This window comes from Pinus tabuliformis, chromosome 7 (genome assembly GCF_031772625.1).
Source record: "Pinus tabuliformis cultivar Carrire ecotype Pingquan chromosome 7, CPIR1, whole genome shotgun sequence".
NCBI classification, from domain to species: Eukaryota; Viridiplantae; Streptophyta; class Pinopsida; order Pinales; family Pinaceae; genus Pinus; species Pinus tabuliformis.
In genome coordinates, this window is record NC_142293.1 from 1155355537 (window position 1) to 1155375181 (window position 19645).

General features: G+C 37.7%; 1 protein-coding gene across 1 annotated transcript; it reads right to left on the minus strand.

Moving 5' to 3' along the window:
• Positions 1-10653: 10653 nt before the first annotated feature.
• On the minus strand, positions 10654-13083 carry LOC149251584 (1-aminocyclopropane-1-carboxylate synthase 7-like). Its single transcript, XM_089456544.1, has 4 exons — positions 12739-13083; positions 12486-12617; positions 12145-12305; positions 10654-11781 (listed from the first exon to the last, which is right to left on the minus strand). The coding sequence occupies exons 1-4, from the start codon at positions 12940-12942 to the stop codon at positions 10794-10796; spliced, it is 1485 nt and encodes a 494-aa protein (XP_089312670.1). The 5' UTR covers positions 12943-13083; the 3' UTR covers positions 10654-10793.
• Positions 13084-19645: the final 6562 nt, after the last annotated feature.

Genomic DNA, 19645 nt, shown 5'->3' on the forward strand with positions numbered 1-19645 from the left:
AAATAATAACTAAATAACAATATAAATAATAAATTAATTAATAATTTAATAAAAGGATAGAAAAGTAATTGAAATTAATTTATAAATAAATAAATATTTCAATATTCTATATTTAATTAACATTGTTTTAATTAATATTAAAACAATAGTGTCAGTGTTAAGATGCAACAATATTATTATTATAATAATAATTATTAAAGTGTCATAATATGTAATTGCCAAGTTAAGAAGCAATGAGGGGTGGTCAAAAGATAAAGTGTAATATTGGAGTTAAACAAGGTGTCCCCCTCTCCCCTACCCTATTTGGCATTTACATCGACAAGCTAGAAGGTTGTTTAGAGGAAGCAGGCTATGCTGGCACGATCTTAGTTGGGATAGTCATCATCCTTCTTCTCTATGCTGACAATATTGTTCTTCTCACAAGGTGCCTATCTAAATCTTCATAATAAACTTAGAATTCTTAAAGATTTTTGCTCTACCATGGGTATCACTGTTAACACTGACAAAGCAAAAGTTATGGTTATCAAATCCAAGAAGGACACTTACGTTAATTTTATGTATGGCAATAGTAACATGGAGGAAGTGTCTTCTTACAAGTACCTAGGAATTGATATTCATCACAAGTTCAACTGGAACTATAGCATTGAGAAAAGGATTAATGGGGGGTGGAAAGCTTATTTTGGTTTTGAAAATAATTGTAAAATGGAAAACCTTGTAATGTGGGATAGAAAGAAGTTCCTCTTTGAAATTTTAGTCACTTCTGTTATCTTATATGAATGTGAGGTTTGGGGTTGCAGCATCTCTAGAAAATCTTGGAGAAATATTGAGCAAATCCAAAAGCGTTTTATAATGTATAACCTCAAAATTAAAAGCAATACGCCCTATTGTATTCTCCTTGTAGAAGTGGGTCTTTCTCCTATCGAGAGCCTAGCTATGACTAGGCTCCTGTTGTACAAGCGCAAACTCAATAACATAGGAGATCATAAACTTCCTAAGCTAGATTTAAATTCTAGCCAAAACCACCTAAGGCTCAAACGAGGTTGGTAGAAAGACACCAAGGCCTGGTTAAACCATTGGGAGATCGTTGAGAATGTTGCATTGCAAAACATTAATAACATTAAAAATATTGTTACTTCTAAGTTCAAAGAAAAATGTGGTGTGAGAAAGATTTAGCAACTAAAAGAAAATTAAGATATTATAAGGAGGTCATCAACCCCACCCTACAAGATCAAAAGTGTCTATCTATTTTAACTAGCTCAAAGAAGAAAATTAATATAGCCAAGATTAGAATGAACTCTCATGACCATAGTGAAACAGGTCGTTCGGTAGTTCCTAAAACACCATGGATGGAAAGGATCTGCCATCTTTGTGAGAATATGAACATCGGGGATGAAAATCACTTCCTCTTAGAGTGCCTCGCGTACAACCACATTAGATCTTAGTTTCATAATCTTTGTTGTAATAATGACCTTCCTAGCCTTTTACGATGTCAAAATTATAGTGAGCTCAAGAGGCTTCTCTCCAAGCTTTTTGAGCATAGGAATAAAATCTTAAATAAAACTAAAGAATTCGTTTCTTGGGTCCGATTGACCAAATTTTGGTCTCAGTGGACATTAACCACCATCACCATCATCATAAATTTATTTGATTAAATAATTTCTTTAATAAATTATTAAGTAATTTATTAAATGATTTATTTATAAATTATACATATATTTAATAATTATATAAGTTCTGAGATTAAAATAATATATCCTTATATTAATATTACAATTTTTATGATTAATATTATAAATCATAGGATTAGCCCATGGGGTTTTGGTTTGACAATGAAGGGTGTATTGCTAAGGCACTCCATGCGATAGGTCACCAATTTCAATCCCCTTGTGGTGTTGGCTTACAAAAAAAGGTTAAGTCCCACTAGTATAATTGATTGACAATGGACCTTGTTAGCAAGGCGACCTAGCATCAAACCTCATGGAGGTTATTGCGCCCATGCTAGGGAGAGGATACATGCTAAAATCCAGTAAACTTATGGTTGGTGTGGCCCAAGCTATGTGCAATCCCGAGGAGACTTTGACGGCTTAGATGTCCCTGAGTCACAGTTTCTCAAGCCATAGGTCAAGCCTAGAGGAACATAGAAAACTTGAAACAATTTTTTTTTTTATAAACCCTAGGATTAATATTACTAACCCTTCAATTACTAAAACCAAGGGATTTATATTATAAACTCAAAAGACTAATAAACCCAAGGGACTAATAAACCTAGAATTAATATTATAAACCTAAAATACCAATAAACTCTAGGATTAATATTATAAACCCTATGAATAATATTATGCCCTAATAATACAAACCCTTAGATTAATATTAGAAACCCTAGGATTAATATTTTAAACTCTTAGATTAATAAATCCAAAGGATTGACATTATAAATCCAAATGACTAATAAACCCAAGGGACTAATAAATCGTAGCATTAATATTATAATCCCAAAGGACTAATAAACACTAGGACTAATATTATATACTCTATGAATAATATTATACACTACGAATATGAACCCTTCGATTAATAGAGCTAAGTGATTGGTATTATAAACCTAGAGGACTAATAAACCCAAGGGATTAATATTATAAACTTAAGGGATATAAACTGTAAAGTGACTATTATAAACCCTAAAATAAACATTAAGCCCTAAGATTAATTTTGTAAGTTTTACAATTAATTTTATAAACCCAAGCGATTAATATTAAAAACCCAAGGGAAGAACATTAAACACTAGGATTAATTTAAAATCGAAGGGATTAATATTGAAAAACCAATGGATTAATATTAAAATGCAAGGGATTAAACCCTAGGATTGATATTATAGACCCTATAAATAATATTATATGCCAACAATACAAACCCTTTGATAAATAGAACCTTGATATTATAAACCAAACATACTAATAAACCCAAGCGATTAATACTCATCCCAGACCCCAAGGGATTAGTATTAACCCTTGGTTTATTAGTACTTTGGGTTTATAATTCAATCCCTTGGCTCTATTTATTTAAAGGTTCATATGCCTAGGGTATAATATTATTCACAGGGTTTAAAATATTAATCCTAGGGTTTATTGGTCCTTTGGATTGATAATATTACTCCTAGGTTTTGTTAGTCCCTTGTGTTTACAATATCAATCCCTTGGGTTCATTAATCTAGGGGTTCATAATATTAATCCTATGGTTTATAATATTAAGCTAAGGGTTTATAATATTAATATAAGGGTTCATATTATTAGCATATAATATTAGTCGTAGGCTTTATAATATTAATCCTAGGGTTTATTGGCCCTTTGGGTTTATAATATTAATCCTAGGGTTTATTAGTCCTTTGTGTTTATAATAGTAAACTCATGGTTTATTAGTCCTAGGGTTTAATCTCTTGGGGTTTTGATATCAAAGCCTTGGGTTTTTAATAATAATCCCTTGGTTTTGATATTAATCTTAAGGTTTAATGTTATTCCCTTAAACCTTAGGATTAATATTAATATGATACAACTTCACATTGTGAAAAATATTATCTCGATAAGAAAATCAATCATGATAAACCATGGTCCACGTCACAGTGTGACAACTATTATCTCAATATGAAAATCAACCATGGTTAACCATGTTTATTTTAAGGTTTATAATATTTATATTAGGGTTTATATACCTTGGATTTATAATATTAATCCCTGGGGTTTAATATTATTCATAAATCCTTGGGGTTTTAATCCCTTGGTTTTATTATTCCCTTGACTTTATAATATTAATATGTTAGGTTTATTAATCTAAGGGTTCAACTGTGGTTGAGCATGGTCCAACGTCGCATTGTGACAAATATTGTCTCAATATGAAAATCAACTATGGTCAACAATGTTTATTTAAGGGTTTATAGTATTTAACTTAGGGTTTATATACCTTGGGTTTATATTATTCACCTGGTTTAATATTATTTCCTTGGGTTTATAACCCCTTGGGTCAACCATGGTCAATTATGTTTTATAAAATCAATCATGGTCAACTGTGGTCCAACATCACATTGCGATAAATATTGTCTCGATATGAAAATCAATCATGGTCAACCATGGTCCAATGTCACATTGTGAGAAAGATTGTCTTGATATGAAAATCAATCATGGTCAAGCATGGTCTAATGCCACATTGTGAAAAGAATTATCTCAATATGAAAATCAACCATGATCAACCATATTTATTTTAGGGTTTATAATATTTATCTTAGGGATTATATACCTTCATTTTATAATATCAATCCTGTGTGTTTAATATTATTCCCTTGTGGATTTAGTAATCCCTTGGGGATTTAGTATTAATCCCTTGGGTTTATTATTCCCTTCATTATAATATCAATCCCTTTGGTTTATTGATATAAGGGTTCATATACCTAGGATTTAATATTATTCCTCTCGGTTTAATATTATTTCCTTGGGTTCATAAACCTTGGTATTTTAGTATTAATCCCTCGAGTTTATTATTCACTTGGGTGTATAATATAAATCATGCTCAACCATGGTCAATCATGGTTAACCATAGTCAACCATAGTCAATCATAATCAACCATGTCAACCATGATTTGTAAAATTAATCATGGTCAACCATGGTCAAACATCGCATTGTGACAAAGATTGTCTCAATATGAAAATCAATCATTCTTAATCATGGTCCAACATTGCATTAGGACAAGGATTGTCTCAATATGAAAATCAATCATGGTCAACCATGGTCAAACGTCGCATCGTGACAAAGATTGTCTCAATATGAAAATCAATCATTCTCAATCATGGTCTAATGTTGCATTAGGACAAGGATTGTCTTAATATGAAAATCAATCATGGTCAACCATGGTCCAACGTTGAATTGTGACACGGATTGTCTCAATATGAAAATCAACCATAGTCAACCATTTTCAACCATGTTTATTTTACTGTTTATAATATTTATCTTAGGGTTTATATACCTTGGGTTTAAAATATTAATCCCTTGGGTTTAATATTACTCCCTTGTGTTCATAATTCCTTGGGGTTTTACTATTAATCCCTTGGGTTTATAATAGCAATCCCTTGGGTTTATTAATCTAAGGGTTTAAGCATGGTCACACATGGTGCAATGTCACATTGTGATAAATATTGTCTCAATATGAAAATCAATCATGTTCAACCATAGACAATCATGGTAAATTATGGTCAACCATGGTCAATCATGGTCAATATGAAAATCAACCATGGTGAATCATGATCAACCATTGTCAATCCCTTGGTTTTATTAATCCAAGGGTTCAACGATGGTTGAGCATGGTCCAATGCCACATTGTGACAAAGATTGCCTCAATATGAAAATCAACCATGGTAAACCATGCCCAACCATGTTTATTTAAGGGTTTATAATATTTATCTGAGGGTTCTATACCTTGAGTTTATATCATTCAATTGGATTTAATATTATTGCCTCATGTTTATAGTCCCTTAGGTTTTTAGTATTAATACTTTGGGTTTATAATACCAATCATGGTCAACCATGTTGACGATGGTCAATTAAATTTTATAAAATCAATCATGGTCAACCATGGTCCAATGTGGCATTGTACCTAAAACTTTCTCAATATGAAAATCAACCATAGTCAACTATAGTTCAATGTCACATTGTGAGAAAGATTGTCTTGATATGAAAATCAATTGTGGTCAAGCATGGTCAACCGTTGTCCAACACTGTATTGTGACAACAATTATCTCAATATTAAAATCAACCATGGTCAACCATGTTTATTATTGTGTGAAAATGGACTTCAGCGCCGGATTCCAAGCTGAAATAAACCTAACAAGTAAAGACTGTGTGGAACCAGAAACTCGATTATGAAAGTGTCCTCTTTAGATGTCGATCCTGCTTTGAGACATGCTATCTAGCCAAAAATTGCCCAAAAGCCTCCTAGAAAAATTCTGCTAGAAAGAATTACCACAAATCTACATGGTGGGAAGGAGCACAAAAAGAACATTACACTGTCATCAAGGAAGAATACTCTCCAGAAAACTCTGAATTGCAATAAATCGGGCAAGAAAGAAACAACTCTCAAGACAAGTAGGGGGAAATCCTCGCCCAACAGCAAAAAAGTGAACTCGATAACCCCTCAAGCATCAACAGTTATGAGGATTCGAATATCGCACAAAATAAATATTCATTTAATATCAAAGCAGATCTCCTAGACCAAACTTCTTCTCCGACTATCTTCAAAAAGACGAACACAACAGATCGCGAAGCTAAGGCACTAATGTCCCAAGAACTAGAAGAGATGAAGGAGATGCAAGATAAAGGAAGTTGGAAGACCGTAGAGAAAAAAAAGAAAGCTACAACACCAATCTCGCCAAGAAAGATGGGAAGCCAAAAAATTAAGAACTAAGAAAATTATAGGTCCAATAGACCAATTTGGTCTCAGTGGATGTTAACCACCATCATCATCATCAATATTTATCTTATAGATTATATGTCTTGGGTTTATAATATCAATCCCTCATGTTTAATATGATTCCCTTGGGTTCATAATCCCTTCAGGATTTATTATTCCATTGAGTTTATAATATCAATCGCTTGGATTTATTAATCTAAGGGTTCATATTACTAGGGCTTAATATTATTCCCTTGGGTTTATAATATCAATCCCCTAGGTTTATTAATCTAAGGGTACATATACCTTGGTCTTACTATTTTTCCCTTAGGTTTAATATTATTTCCTTGGGTTTATAATCTCTTGAGTTTTTATTGTTAATGCTTTGGGTCTATAATACCAATCATGGTCAAATATGGCATTGTGACAAAGATTATATCAATATGGAAATCAACCATGGGTAACCATGGTCCAATGACCCATTGTAACGAAGATTTTCTCGATATGAAAATAATCATAGTCAAACATGGTCAACGATGGTCCAACGTCACATTGTGACAAGGATTATCTTAATATGAAAACCAACCATGGTCAAACATGTTTATTTTAAGTTTTATAATATTTATCTTAGGGTTTATATAACTCTCAATTTTTTCATGCATAGAGTTCCCATAGAAAATAATACTTATAGCCAAAAGAACTTAATATTTGATAGAAATAAAAATGATCTCTTTCTAAATGAATTAAAAACTAATTTGCTTCCTTTATCTAATATAGACAACATAGAAGACCTCTATCATAATTTTACTACAACCCTCTCATATTCTATTAACAAGTTCTCAATTGAAGTTTCAAATAATAAAAGAAATAGCAAAACCAATCCATGGTAGACAAAGATTGTAAAAGTGCAAGGAGAGCAATTAAGGAAGCTGTTGATGAATCTCTTAAAATGGACAAGATAAAAATATACAAAGCCCTAACTAAAAGGAAAAAGAGGCAGTACATTCGTCAAAGACAGGAGAATCTCTTACACCTCTCTAAGGTAGCTCCTAAGAAATTTTGGAGGCAGATTCTAACTAGGAAGACTAAGGATAATAATAAAATTGCTCTTCACGATTGGAATTCCTATCTTAAAAAGCTTTATGAATCTCCAAATGTCATGGATAATTTGGAAACCCTTCTCACAACGAAAGAAGTTTTATCTTTAGAAGACATTAAGTTTGGGGTTAATCGCCTCGCTAATGGGAAAGCTAAGCACATTGAAGGTTACCAAGCGGAAATCTTAAAAATTGGAGGTCTTGTCCTCATCCCCCACATCCACAAGCTTTTCAATCAAGCAGTCAAGCAAGGGTTCCCTAAACCTTGGACTGAGAGCCTCATTATCCCTATTTTTAAAAGTGGGGATACAAATAACCCCTCTAATTATCGAACAATTATGATCAACCCTCTCTTAGCCAAGTTATATGGTAGTATTTTGGAAAAGAAGTTAAGCATATGGCTTGAAAGTGAAGGTAAGCAGGCTAAAGGCCAAGCAGGTTTCAAAAGGCATCACTCAACAACAGACCACCTTGTTACGCTTAGGATCGTTGCGGAGGAATGTCGTAATGATAAATCCAATTTGTTTTGTTGCTTTGTGGACTTTAGAAAGGCTTTCGATACGGTTCCTAGATACAGCCTTTGGAATAGATTAGAAGAGCTAAAGGTTCCTCTCGAGTTGAGAGCTTCCTCTATAAGGTTATACGAGAATGTAATTGCCAAGCTAAAGAGCAATGAAGGGTGGTCGAAAGATATTAAGTGTAACATCAGAGTTAAACAAGGTTGCCCCCTCTGCCCTACCCTATTTGGCATTTACATCGATAAGCTTGAAGGCTATTTAGAGGAAGCAGGATGTGATGGCACGATCTTAGCTGGGATAGTCATCATCCTTCTTCTTTATGCTGACGATATTTTTCTTTTGGCAAGGTGCCCATATGATCTTAATAAGCAACTCAAGCTTCCTAAGGATTTCTGCTCTACCATGGGTATGACTGTTAACACTCACAAAACAAAAGTTATGATTATCAAATCCAAGAAGGACACTTACTCTAATTTTATGTATGACAATAATAACTTGGAGGAAGTGTATTCTTACAAGTACCTAGGAATTGATATCCATCACAAGCTCAACTGGAACCATAGCATTGAGAAAAGGATTAATGGGGGGTGGAAAGCTTACTTTGGTCTTGAAAATAATTGTAAAATAGCAAACCTCGTAATGTGGGATAAAAAGAAGTTCCTCTTTGAAACTTTAGTCACTCCTGTTATCTTATATGGCTGTGAGGTTTGGGGTTGCAACATCTCCAGAGAATCATGTAGAAAGATTGAGCAAATCCAGAAGCGCTTTATAACTTATAACCTGAAAATTAAAAGTAATACACCCTATCCTATTCTCCTTATAGAAGCAGGTCTTTCCCCTATTGAGAGCCTAGCTATGCTTAGGTTTATGTTGTACAAGCACAAAATCAGTAACATAGACGATCATAGACTTTCTAAGCTAGCTTTAAATTCTAGCCAAAACCACCTAAGGCTCAATTGAGGGTGGCATAAAGACACAAGGGCCTGGTTAAACTATTGGGAGATCAACGAAAATGATGCATTGCAAAACATAAATAACATTAAAGATATTGTTACTTCTAAGTTCAAAGAAAAAATGTGGTGTGAGAAAGATTTAGCGGCTAAAAGAAAATTAAGTTATTATAAGAAGGTCATCAACCCCACCCTAGAAGATCAAAAGTATCTCTCTATTTTAACTAGCTCAAAGAAGAAAATTAATATAGCAAAGATTAGAACGAATTCTCATGAGCTCCATAGTGAAACAGGTCGTTGGGCAGTTCCTAAAACGCCATGGATGGAAAGGATCTGCCATATATGTGAGAATAGGAACATCGAGGATGAAAACCACTTCCTCTAAGAGTGCCCCGCGTATAACCACATTAGATCTCAGTTTCACAATCTTTGTTACAATACTGACCTTCCTAGCCTTTTACAATGTCAAAATTATAGTGAGCTCAGGAGGCTTCTCTCCAAGCTTTTTGAGCATAGGAATAAAATCTTAAATCAAAATAGATAATTTGTATCTTTGGGTCCGATAGACCATTATTTGGTCTCAGCGGACGTTAACCATCATCATCATCATCATCATCATACCTTGGGTTTATAATATTAATCCCTTAGGTTTAATATTATTCATAAACCCTTCAGGTTTTAGTATTATTTCCCTTGGTATAATATTATTCACAATCCCTTGGGTTTTAGTATTGATTCCTTGGGTTTATAATATCAATCCTTCGGATTTATTAATTAATCTAAGGGTTCAACCATGGTCTAGCATGGTCGACATCAATGACTTATATGTAGATACGCATGGCGGATGGTCCATTAGCACAACCACATTTACTAATGTGATTGTGCATGTGATTAATATATGCCTATTTACGATCAACCACATGTATTTAATATTTTTTTTAATTATTTGATATTTAATTTTTAATTATTTAATAATATTATTAATCGATAATATTAATAATATTAATTAAACATAATAATATTTACTTAGTAACAATTATAATTATTTTAAAATGATTATAATAATCTTTAACTAATAATAATTATTTTTAATTAACAATTATTTTTAATGATAGTTAATTAACGATTATTATAATATTTTAACAATGGTTAGTTAAAAATTATTATAATATTTTTAAAATAATTATTGATATTAATACTATCTATTAATATTATTATTAGATAATTAAATAATATTAAAATAATTTAAAATTAATTAATATTACATAAAATTATATATTAAATAAAATAATAATAATAATAATTTTATTATTAATGTGGTTGTATATAATATTAATATTTATTAATAAAAGTAAGAAAAATTATATTTCTGAACTACGGAATGTTTTCTAAAATAAAATTATATATTAAATAATAATAATAATAATAATTTTATTATTAATGTGGTTGTATATAATATTAATATTTATTAATAAAAGTAAGAAAAATTATATTTCTCGACTACAGAATGTTCCTCTTTTCTTTTTCCCCATACAAATTCAAACGTGCAGCTTTAGATTTTACACAGAATTTAAAAAATAATAGTGATGACATCGCCATACACTGATCATGGCCTGGGCAAACCCATGAATGGGCAGTGGTATTGGGATTACATTAAAAATCAGTCGTCTTGGGATTACATTAAAAATCCTATGAGAAAATTGTTCATAAACCCAAGTTTTTAAGTCTAGTTGTGTGACATCCAGTCTGCTTGCTTCTTCGAGCCCTAGACATCCGTTGGAATGGGCGTCCATCGATGTCACCGAACAATCACCCTCAATGAGCGAACAATCAGCATCAATGAGCGAGTATGCTTGATCCAACGGAATTTCTGGTTAACGTCATCTGCGTGCAATTGGTTTTTCTGATATGTCTCCTCCTCATTACATCGCTCATTCGATCCCCTGCGATACATAAAGAGCTGAATCCGATTCAACGATTCTTGCACTGTCTGATCGGTCATATTCGCAAAGCAGAACCTAAACCACCCGGGCTCGCTACAATGGCAAGAAGAACCGGGAGAAACATTCAACCCAATCTCTTTTAAGATTATCTTCCACAGTCTTATCTCTCCTTCTTCGTTACGGGATCGCAGAAGATGTCTGAGATCCACCCAGTAGAACAAACCCGCATTGCCATTCAGGCAAGTGATGCCAGCCACACGCAGTCCAGAGACGAACATTTGGTGTCTCTTTCGTAGTCTCTTACTATTCTCTGCTAAATATTTTCTTACAAATTCCGTGTCAGATAGCATTGAAGCAATCAGGTGTTGTGTCTGTGAAGAAACCAACGAAAAACTGGACATTCTACGAGCAGCCGTAACCACCGTATCGTTGTAAGAGTAAATTACTCCGACTCTGAAGCCCGGCAGTCCCAGGTCTTTCGACAGGCTGTAAACAATGTGAACACGCTCTCTCAGGGAAATATTTTCAGTGGACAAAATCTCCGCAATGCTTGTGAATTCCGGAGATGAAAAGACTGATCCCGAATAGATCTCGTCGCAGACTAGATGAATGTTCTTCTCTGACGCAAAAGCAAGCAACTTTCCTAGAGTGGTTGCCTCCATGGTGGTTCCTAATGGGTTTGAAGGATTTGTTACCAAAAGGCCCTTCACTTGTACATTCCGAGCACTGGCCTGCTGATAGGCTGCTTCAAGCGCAGGTACCGTTATCTGGAAATCGTTATCGCTGCTACAGTGGACAGGTATGAGTTCGACCCCTGTCCGCCATTTTAGATCTCTGTCAAAACTGCAATAACAAAAAGATTCATTCAGTCATGCTTTTGAAATTCTACCACACATTGCACAATGATAAGTGAAGGGACAATTCAAAATATTTTGCCACTCTTATCGTGTACTGGGGCGTTGAAAATAAATATTCTGTGCTGACATATATTCATAATTTTATACCAAAACTGCAGAAACAAAAAGATTCATTCAGTCATGCTTTTGAAATTCTAGCATACAATGATTAGTTGAGGGACAATTCAACATATCTTGCCATTTTTATGGCGTAATGTGGCATTGAACTGAAATATATTGTGTTGACATATATCCATAACTTTGTACCAGCATGTCAGCACTAAAATCATATTTGATTATCTCAGCTTACCCTGGGTAATATGGCGTTGGTACTAGAAAGGCTTCTCCAGGATCAGCCAGACAGAATGTCAGCACCTCGTGGGCTGCAGTTGCTCCTGCAGTGAGAACAATTCTATCTCTTTCAAACTTTGCTTTTCTTCCTCCAACTTCTTCCATAAACATAGCAATTGCCTGAGTCAACCGTTAACCATACTAAGTCAATAAGCATTAACTCCGTTGCAGAGACACTGGCATTCCGTGAATTGCAATTTTTACCGGCTCGCATTTCACATGTACGGTTTGATTAACAGGAAAGAAATTCAAGCTTAGTCTGGAACATGTGAAGTTTGTAAACGAGTTACAATTGTGTACCTTTCTGCAAGCAGGGAGGCCATGGTAATCTTGATAGAGAGCGATTTCCTTAAAACTTGACACGCCCTCTTCGGCGCAGATCGATGCCTTCGGATGCTCAAGTAACCAGCTTTCCAGCAAATCGAATGACAACTGCATGTAATTTCAAACATGTTAAGTAACATGTAACTCAACGCACTCAAAATTGGTTTCCAGCACAAATGCGTGTGAGAAATGATAGAATATATATGAATAGATATGTAATGTTATCTACCTGATTCTCTGCCAAGCCCATTTGGATGATTCCAGATGGATTGCTTATTGGATGGTAGGGATTAGCGTCATACTCCTTCCAGCCATCAAAATAAGGAGAGTCTTCCCCATGGGCTTTAGACGTCGCCAATGATGAAAGTCGCGCTCCCCTTGCGGGCAATCGCTTAGAAGCTTGTTGTTGCTGTTGTGATCTTGGGCTGTCCATCTATGTCTTTACCTGAAAATGCTGGCTCTATGGAAAGTATATCCCAATAAGCTGCTCTGGGTGATTCCGTTGTTTTTTAATGAAGTATAAACAACCAGCGGCGATTATAGCTTTTACAAGCGACGTGTTTGTGTGGATGGAAGGGGAGCCTTTGCATTTATAATGTCACGAGTGCCGTGCAGAGAACTCAATGTCTAACTTCTAGCCCGCAATTAAACGAAGACCACTCAATGTCTAACTTCTAGCCCGCAATTAAACGAAGACCAGAAATTCCACAAATGCGTGCATTACTTTTGAAAAATGTATGAACGTGCGAGGAGCCCACTGAAACTCAAATCGTGGACTTTTAATGTTGGACAAAATTCCAATGCGAGAGTGAATAGAATTTTTTCCCTTTCCCTATAATCACGGTAGAGAAAATTCCCGGAAGTTGACACATACTAAATGTCCACCTTGCACACTCATAACTATCGTACATTCTTGGAACTTTAAAACACACATGCGGTCAGACTTGGAATTTGAAATTAAGTGTGCCCGTCAAAATTGACAAGTGATGGACTATTGAGGCAAGTTGGCAGCCGTATTCGTTTTTTTCTTATATTCCATCATATGGGTAAGGACCTGCGGTCCTTGGCACGACCGCCTGAAGAGCGACCGTGGATGAGCGCGAAGTGTGGTTGGAGTGATCTTGGAGTGTTATGCGACGATATGGAGGCCGAGCGTTGGTTTATATGCATGGAGCGTGGAACGATACGCTAGGTAGGCAGACCTACGATGGGAAGCAAAGCTGACATGTTGTTGGGGCGTTTTGCAATGGCGTTGGGGTGTTGGGCAAGTCAGCTGGGCAGCCATACTTAGCCCCACACTTGTGTATATATTGCAAAGGTGTTGAACACTTGGAGATGATCATTCGATCACTCATACATCTTCGCTAAAGGAGTAGAGGCGCAGTCTTGTGCGCAAATACAAGGAGGAATGGCGCAGTTTACACATGCGCCCATCCTTGGACTAGTCTCACAAATGAAAGCGTTTGGATGTGTGGCGCCCGGTTTGTGCGAAGGCGTGGGTGTCTTGGCGACTCGGGTGAGCGCTCGCCCATCGTGCAAGTGTGCACGAAGACTTGTTGGTGTGTTGGGTTGTGAACAGAAGTGTGTCTCGGTTGGAGGCCCCCGTGTGTGGCGACTTGGAGGTGTGCCCAAGTTGGGCAAACAACACGATCGTGCGACAAGGTGAACGAAGGGTTGGAGAGTCGTGCGGCGACCATGCGGAGGTGCCGACGCGCTGGGAAACCGAGTTTGCCAAAGTTGTGAAAATTGACTAAGTGTAAATTTGGGGTTTCCCAAGATTTAACTTGTACATTGTAAAAGTGAAGATTGTATAATATATTGATTCGGGCAGACTCATATTGTAGGAAGTTGCCCCTCCCTTTATACTGTTGTGCATTTCTCTTGTATAACGCTCTTGATAATGAATGTGTATGGGTATTCATTGGTATAAAGGAACACATTAATAATACTTGGTTGCGAAACACAAACTAAGTAGGATAAGTGGAATGATAGGCGTAGTCCACGAACATAAGTATTGGTAAAAAGAAAGTGTTCGGTGGTGCTGCACCTCGCTATAAGTGGTTTAAAGACTACCGCAGGTGTAGGGGCGTGACAGTTGGTATCACAGCAAGCTGATGACCGAGTTGACGATGAAGTGCTGATCCCACTGCACTATCGTGACAGTTGGTATCAGAGTTTGTACTTGACAGTTGATGGTAGTGGAAGCAGGTACTTGTAGGTGAAGGAAGTTGGTTTCGCATACAAGTGGAACAAGAGCTGGTTCATGGTTGTAAGGAACTTGGTGAAGCTGGTGAATGGTGAAGTAGGTTTAGCAGAGGTGAAGCTTAGTGCTTGGGCCAAGCTAAACGACAAGGCATGGCAGGTTTGGAGGAATGCAAAGGGAAGCTCTTGCTTACCTTATACAGGTTGAAGCGGATGAAAGAAGAGAATCCCCAGATTCGAAAGGAACTTGAAGTCTTGGAAAGGAATGTTGGAAACGAACTTCTTCAACTTGGTTGGAAAATGGAGCAAGATGAAGTTGCAGATTGTGCTGACAAGGAAGAGGAAGCCGTGATGATTGAGGATGTTGCAGACGTGACAACGATGGAGAATGAACTTGAGATTGATCGAGTTGGACCAGGATCATGCAGTTTGCAGACATGGATGGATGAGGATACTCATATGGAGGAGCCTCATGATGATGAAGTAAGTATTGATACTTGTGTCTTACTTGAGCATTTGGTAGATGGAGCGTATGCAGGGAAGGCCAAAGTCAGTTTGTCGTTGCTAGGGAGCATCTTACCATGGATGTTTATGGTGAAACCTTGTATGTAGAAGCAAGGATTGTTGACTGTTGCAGGACTTGTTGGGGTTGTTTGTGGCCTTATGGTAGAAGGTACAAAGGCCCGTGACAAGGGAGAAACATGATGATCGTTGTGGAAGAATTGGGTCATGCTTTAGCCACATGAAGAATTGGCTAAGTGCCTAACATGACTCATGAATAGATTGGAGGGCACACACTAGAGGTACGATGATTCTTGGGTGGACTTCTCATGGTCGAGACCAAGAGCAACTCTTGGTGGAACCTTCAGTGGAGGAGCCATGATGGAAGGGACTCGTGATGTGATGATGATGATATGGTTGCGTGACCGAGTTCACTAGATCGAAGATTGCAGACTTGGATGAGGATGACCAAGTGTTGTGATGGGTCTACTTGGTTGGACTACATGGGCAACTTAGTGATGGACATCAGGTTGGAGACATGGAGCATGGCAGTCTTATGCAGGGACATTGTGCATGAGCACTTGTAGAGGTGTCACTTATGAACATCCAATGAGGAGTGCCAAGGCAGGAGTGTTATGCAGGTGGATTTGCTGAGGAGACTTATTACTTATGAGCCGATGGAGAGGTTGTGCACTTATGTACAACAAGGCCATGGACTTGGATGGAGATGTGAGCAGACTATGGAGCATTTCTACTATGTGGAGAGCAGAGGCATCTTGCAGAGACCTTTGGGCCGAGACTTGTATGCTTGTTGAGATGTTGGTTGGAGATGACTCATGGATCTCATGATGACATGAGATTGTTGTGACTTTTGGGGGCTTCATATATGGTGGACTTGGGGAAACTTTGGAGCAATGGAGTTACAACGATGATGATGCCTTGGTGGCAACACTTGGGCATGGGTTGAGCTGAGACTCAACCACTTTTGACACATGGGGGCTGATTGATCTATGATCATGGACAGCACATGGATAGATGAGACAGGTGTATACTTGTTTCTATGGCAGACTTGAGGGATGACACATTGCAGATATGATGGAGGTTGCGTCATGGACCTGGATGTGGCACATCAAGAGTCAGAGTTTGATGAGATGGTCTCTTGATATTGAAGAGATACACATCTGGATGATGATGTTGGGATAGATGTGGCTGATTTCATGCAGCACATTAGTACCAGACATCATGGACATCATGTTGTAGATGAGATGAGGACTACTTCATGGACCTGAGCATGGCTTATACTTGTATGGAGATGGATTCTTGATTGAGTTGAGGATGTGACAGGATGTTTTGAGAAACAACTGATGGTGACATGAGGATGTGCATTCTCATGGTTGAGCATGACAGTTGGACTGGCCATCCAACTAGTTTAGACATGGGCGCCGGCATGTGCAGAGATGTGTTAGCATTGGGTTGGAGTATCATGGCAGCAGTTCACATGATGACACATGATGAGGTCGACACGAGATGTTGCAGGAAGCATGTAGCTTGAGATGGAAGGACCAGCCTTCCACGATGGGAAGCAACATGTGGAGATTGTGACAGGGTGATCAATGGTCATGGATTGAGATGATATCCGATGTATGACATATCGATGGGGTGTATACCTTGGTCTGGTGATCTTGGTGACAGATGGTTGCCAGGACAAGACATGATGGAGACGATGGTTCTACATATGTTGCAGAGATGTTTGCAGTATGTGGAGGAGTTGACATCATGGATATTAATGATCTTGGTGGATGGCTACCAGGATGGTATGTTGTCGAGGACGACAACGACTTCAGGTGGAGGAGGATGTAAGGACCTGTGGTCCTTGGCACGACCGCCCGAAGTGCGACCGTGGATGAGCGCGCCGGTTGGATGTGCGAAGTGCGGTTGGAGTGTTATGCGACGAAGTATGCGACGTTCTCTTGGAGTGTTATGCAACGATAATGTGACGATATGGAGGACAAGCGTTGGTTTATACGCATGGAGCATGGAACGATATGCTATGGAGGCCGACCTACGATGGGAATCAAAGCTGACATGTTGTTGGGGCGTTTTGCAATGGCGTTGGGGTGTTGGGCAAGTCGGTTGGGCAGCCAAACTTAGCCCCACACTTGTGTATATATCGCAAAGGCGTTGAACACTTGGAGATCATCATTCGATCACTCATACATCTTTGCTAACGGAGTAGAGGCGCAGTCTTGTGCACAAATACAAGAAGGAAAGGTGTAGTTTACACATGTGCCCATTCTTGGGCTAGTCGCACAAAGGAAAGCGTTGAACTCGGTATTGGGTGAAGGTGTGGGCAGGTGCACCCGGTAGTTGGGTGAGGCGTGCACGGTGGATGTGTGGCACCTGGTTTGTGCGAAGGCTTGGCATGGGTGTCTTGGCAACTCGGGTGAGCGCCCGCCCATCGTGCAAGTGTGCATGAAGACTTGTTGGTGTGTTGGGTTGTGAACGGAAGTGTGTCTCGGTTGGAGGTGCCCGTGTGTGGCGACTTGGAGGCGCGCCCAAGTTGGGCAAACAACACGATCGTGTGACAAGGTGAACGAAGGGTTGGAGAGTCGTGCGGCGACTGTGCGGAGGTGCCGACGAGCTGGGCAACCGAGTTTGCCGAAGTTGTGAAAATTGACTAAGTGTAAATTTGGGTTTTCCCAAGATTTAACTTGTACATTGTAAAAGTGAAGATTGTATAATATATTGATTCGGGCAGACTCATATTGCAGGGAGTTGCCCCTCCCTTTATACTTTTGTGCATTTCTCTTGTATAATGTTGTTGATAATGAATGTGTATGGGTATTCATTGGTATAAAGGAACACATTAATAATACTTGGTTGCGAAACACAAACTAAGTAGGATAAGTGGAATGATAGGCGTAGTCCACGAACACAAGTATTGGTGAAAAGAAAGTGTTCGGTTGTGTTGCACCTCACTACAAGCGGTTGAAAGACTACCGCAGGTGTAGGGGCGTGACAATATGGGTACAGAGAAGAGGCTTAGGCTTAATGCTGGATGAAAATAACCAACGTGCCAAAATTACATAAATATTCACTATTCACTAGTTTGTCAATGGGTATAAATATATGGTCGCTGTATATGTCTATGGTTAGATTATTAGTATATCAAAATCAAATAAAACAACCAGTGTATAAGGTCGTCAAATATTTATGACCCATAAATAAATTAGTTTTTTTCCAAAGGAAAAAGCGTAATCTTTCATTATGAGGAAAAATTACATGTAGCAGATGCCAGAGGCATATGCGATAATTGTAGGTCATGGACCTTGTCAAAAAATAGTTGTATCAAAATGTGTGGCCTTGCCATTCTTTGTACCAAAGTTTAGTGTGTATGTCTCTTTATCAGCGAAAATTATAAATATATACATATTGTTTTGTCTAAAAATTGTCAGCAAAATAAAGATATAATTATGGCCTTTCCACCATATAGTATTCCTGATCTATATATGGCATGTGATGATACTGATAGAACTCTGATCCCTGTTGTTCATCAATTATACACAAGCCTTGGGGTAGTATCGAGCCCTCCTTGGAAAGTCTGTCAGCATCTTCATTGTATTCCCTGTATATATGACGACAAGATGTGTTAAAAACTGCTTTGAGATTGATGACTTCATCCAAAATATTTTGTAGTGAAATAGCATGACAATGATTTTTGTTGTTGAACCAATTGATGATGATTTGTGAGTCACCAAAGATCTGTATGGTAGTGCAGTTATGAGCAAGTGCAAAATGCAGTAGGTGTCTGAGAGTGATAAGCTCGGCAAAATTATTTGTTCCCTCCCCTAGTCCTAATTGAACTTTGTAGCAATGTTGTTCTGAGAGGTATAACAAGAAACCCCCTCTGCAACCATGTGGTTGGGCAGCCCCATCGAAGAAGGCCCACCACTGTGATTTATCAATCTGTCCACGGCCCGAGATTTTGCGGGTGTGTGGATTTGCCTCTTCTAGGATGTCATGATAGATAGCCACTACCTTTGCAATGAGAAGTGGCCAGTTGGCGGATTCGTTCTTAAATATAATGCGGTTTCGGGTAAGCCATAAGGTCCAGTAGATGATAAGAGGTAGGCAATGTGCCTTTGCTCCCTTGTATACTGTAATCCAATGGTTCCAAGTTTCGAGGATAGAAGAACCTTGCCCTGCATTTTGCATAGAGAGCTATTGTGTAACAGCTTGCCAGAAATGAGAGATAGATGGACAGAGCAAGAACAAGTGCTTGGTTGCTTCAGATGCTTGTTTGCATAATACACACCAAATTGGGCCGTGTATAGATCTGCGGATGAGGGCTTCACCTGTGGGAGTTTTATTACTTAAAACACACCACATGACGAGGCGCGCCCATGGGGGAGTTTTCAGCTTACATAGCTGTA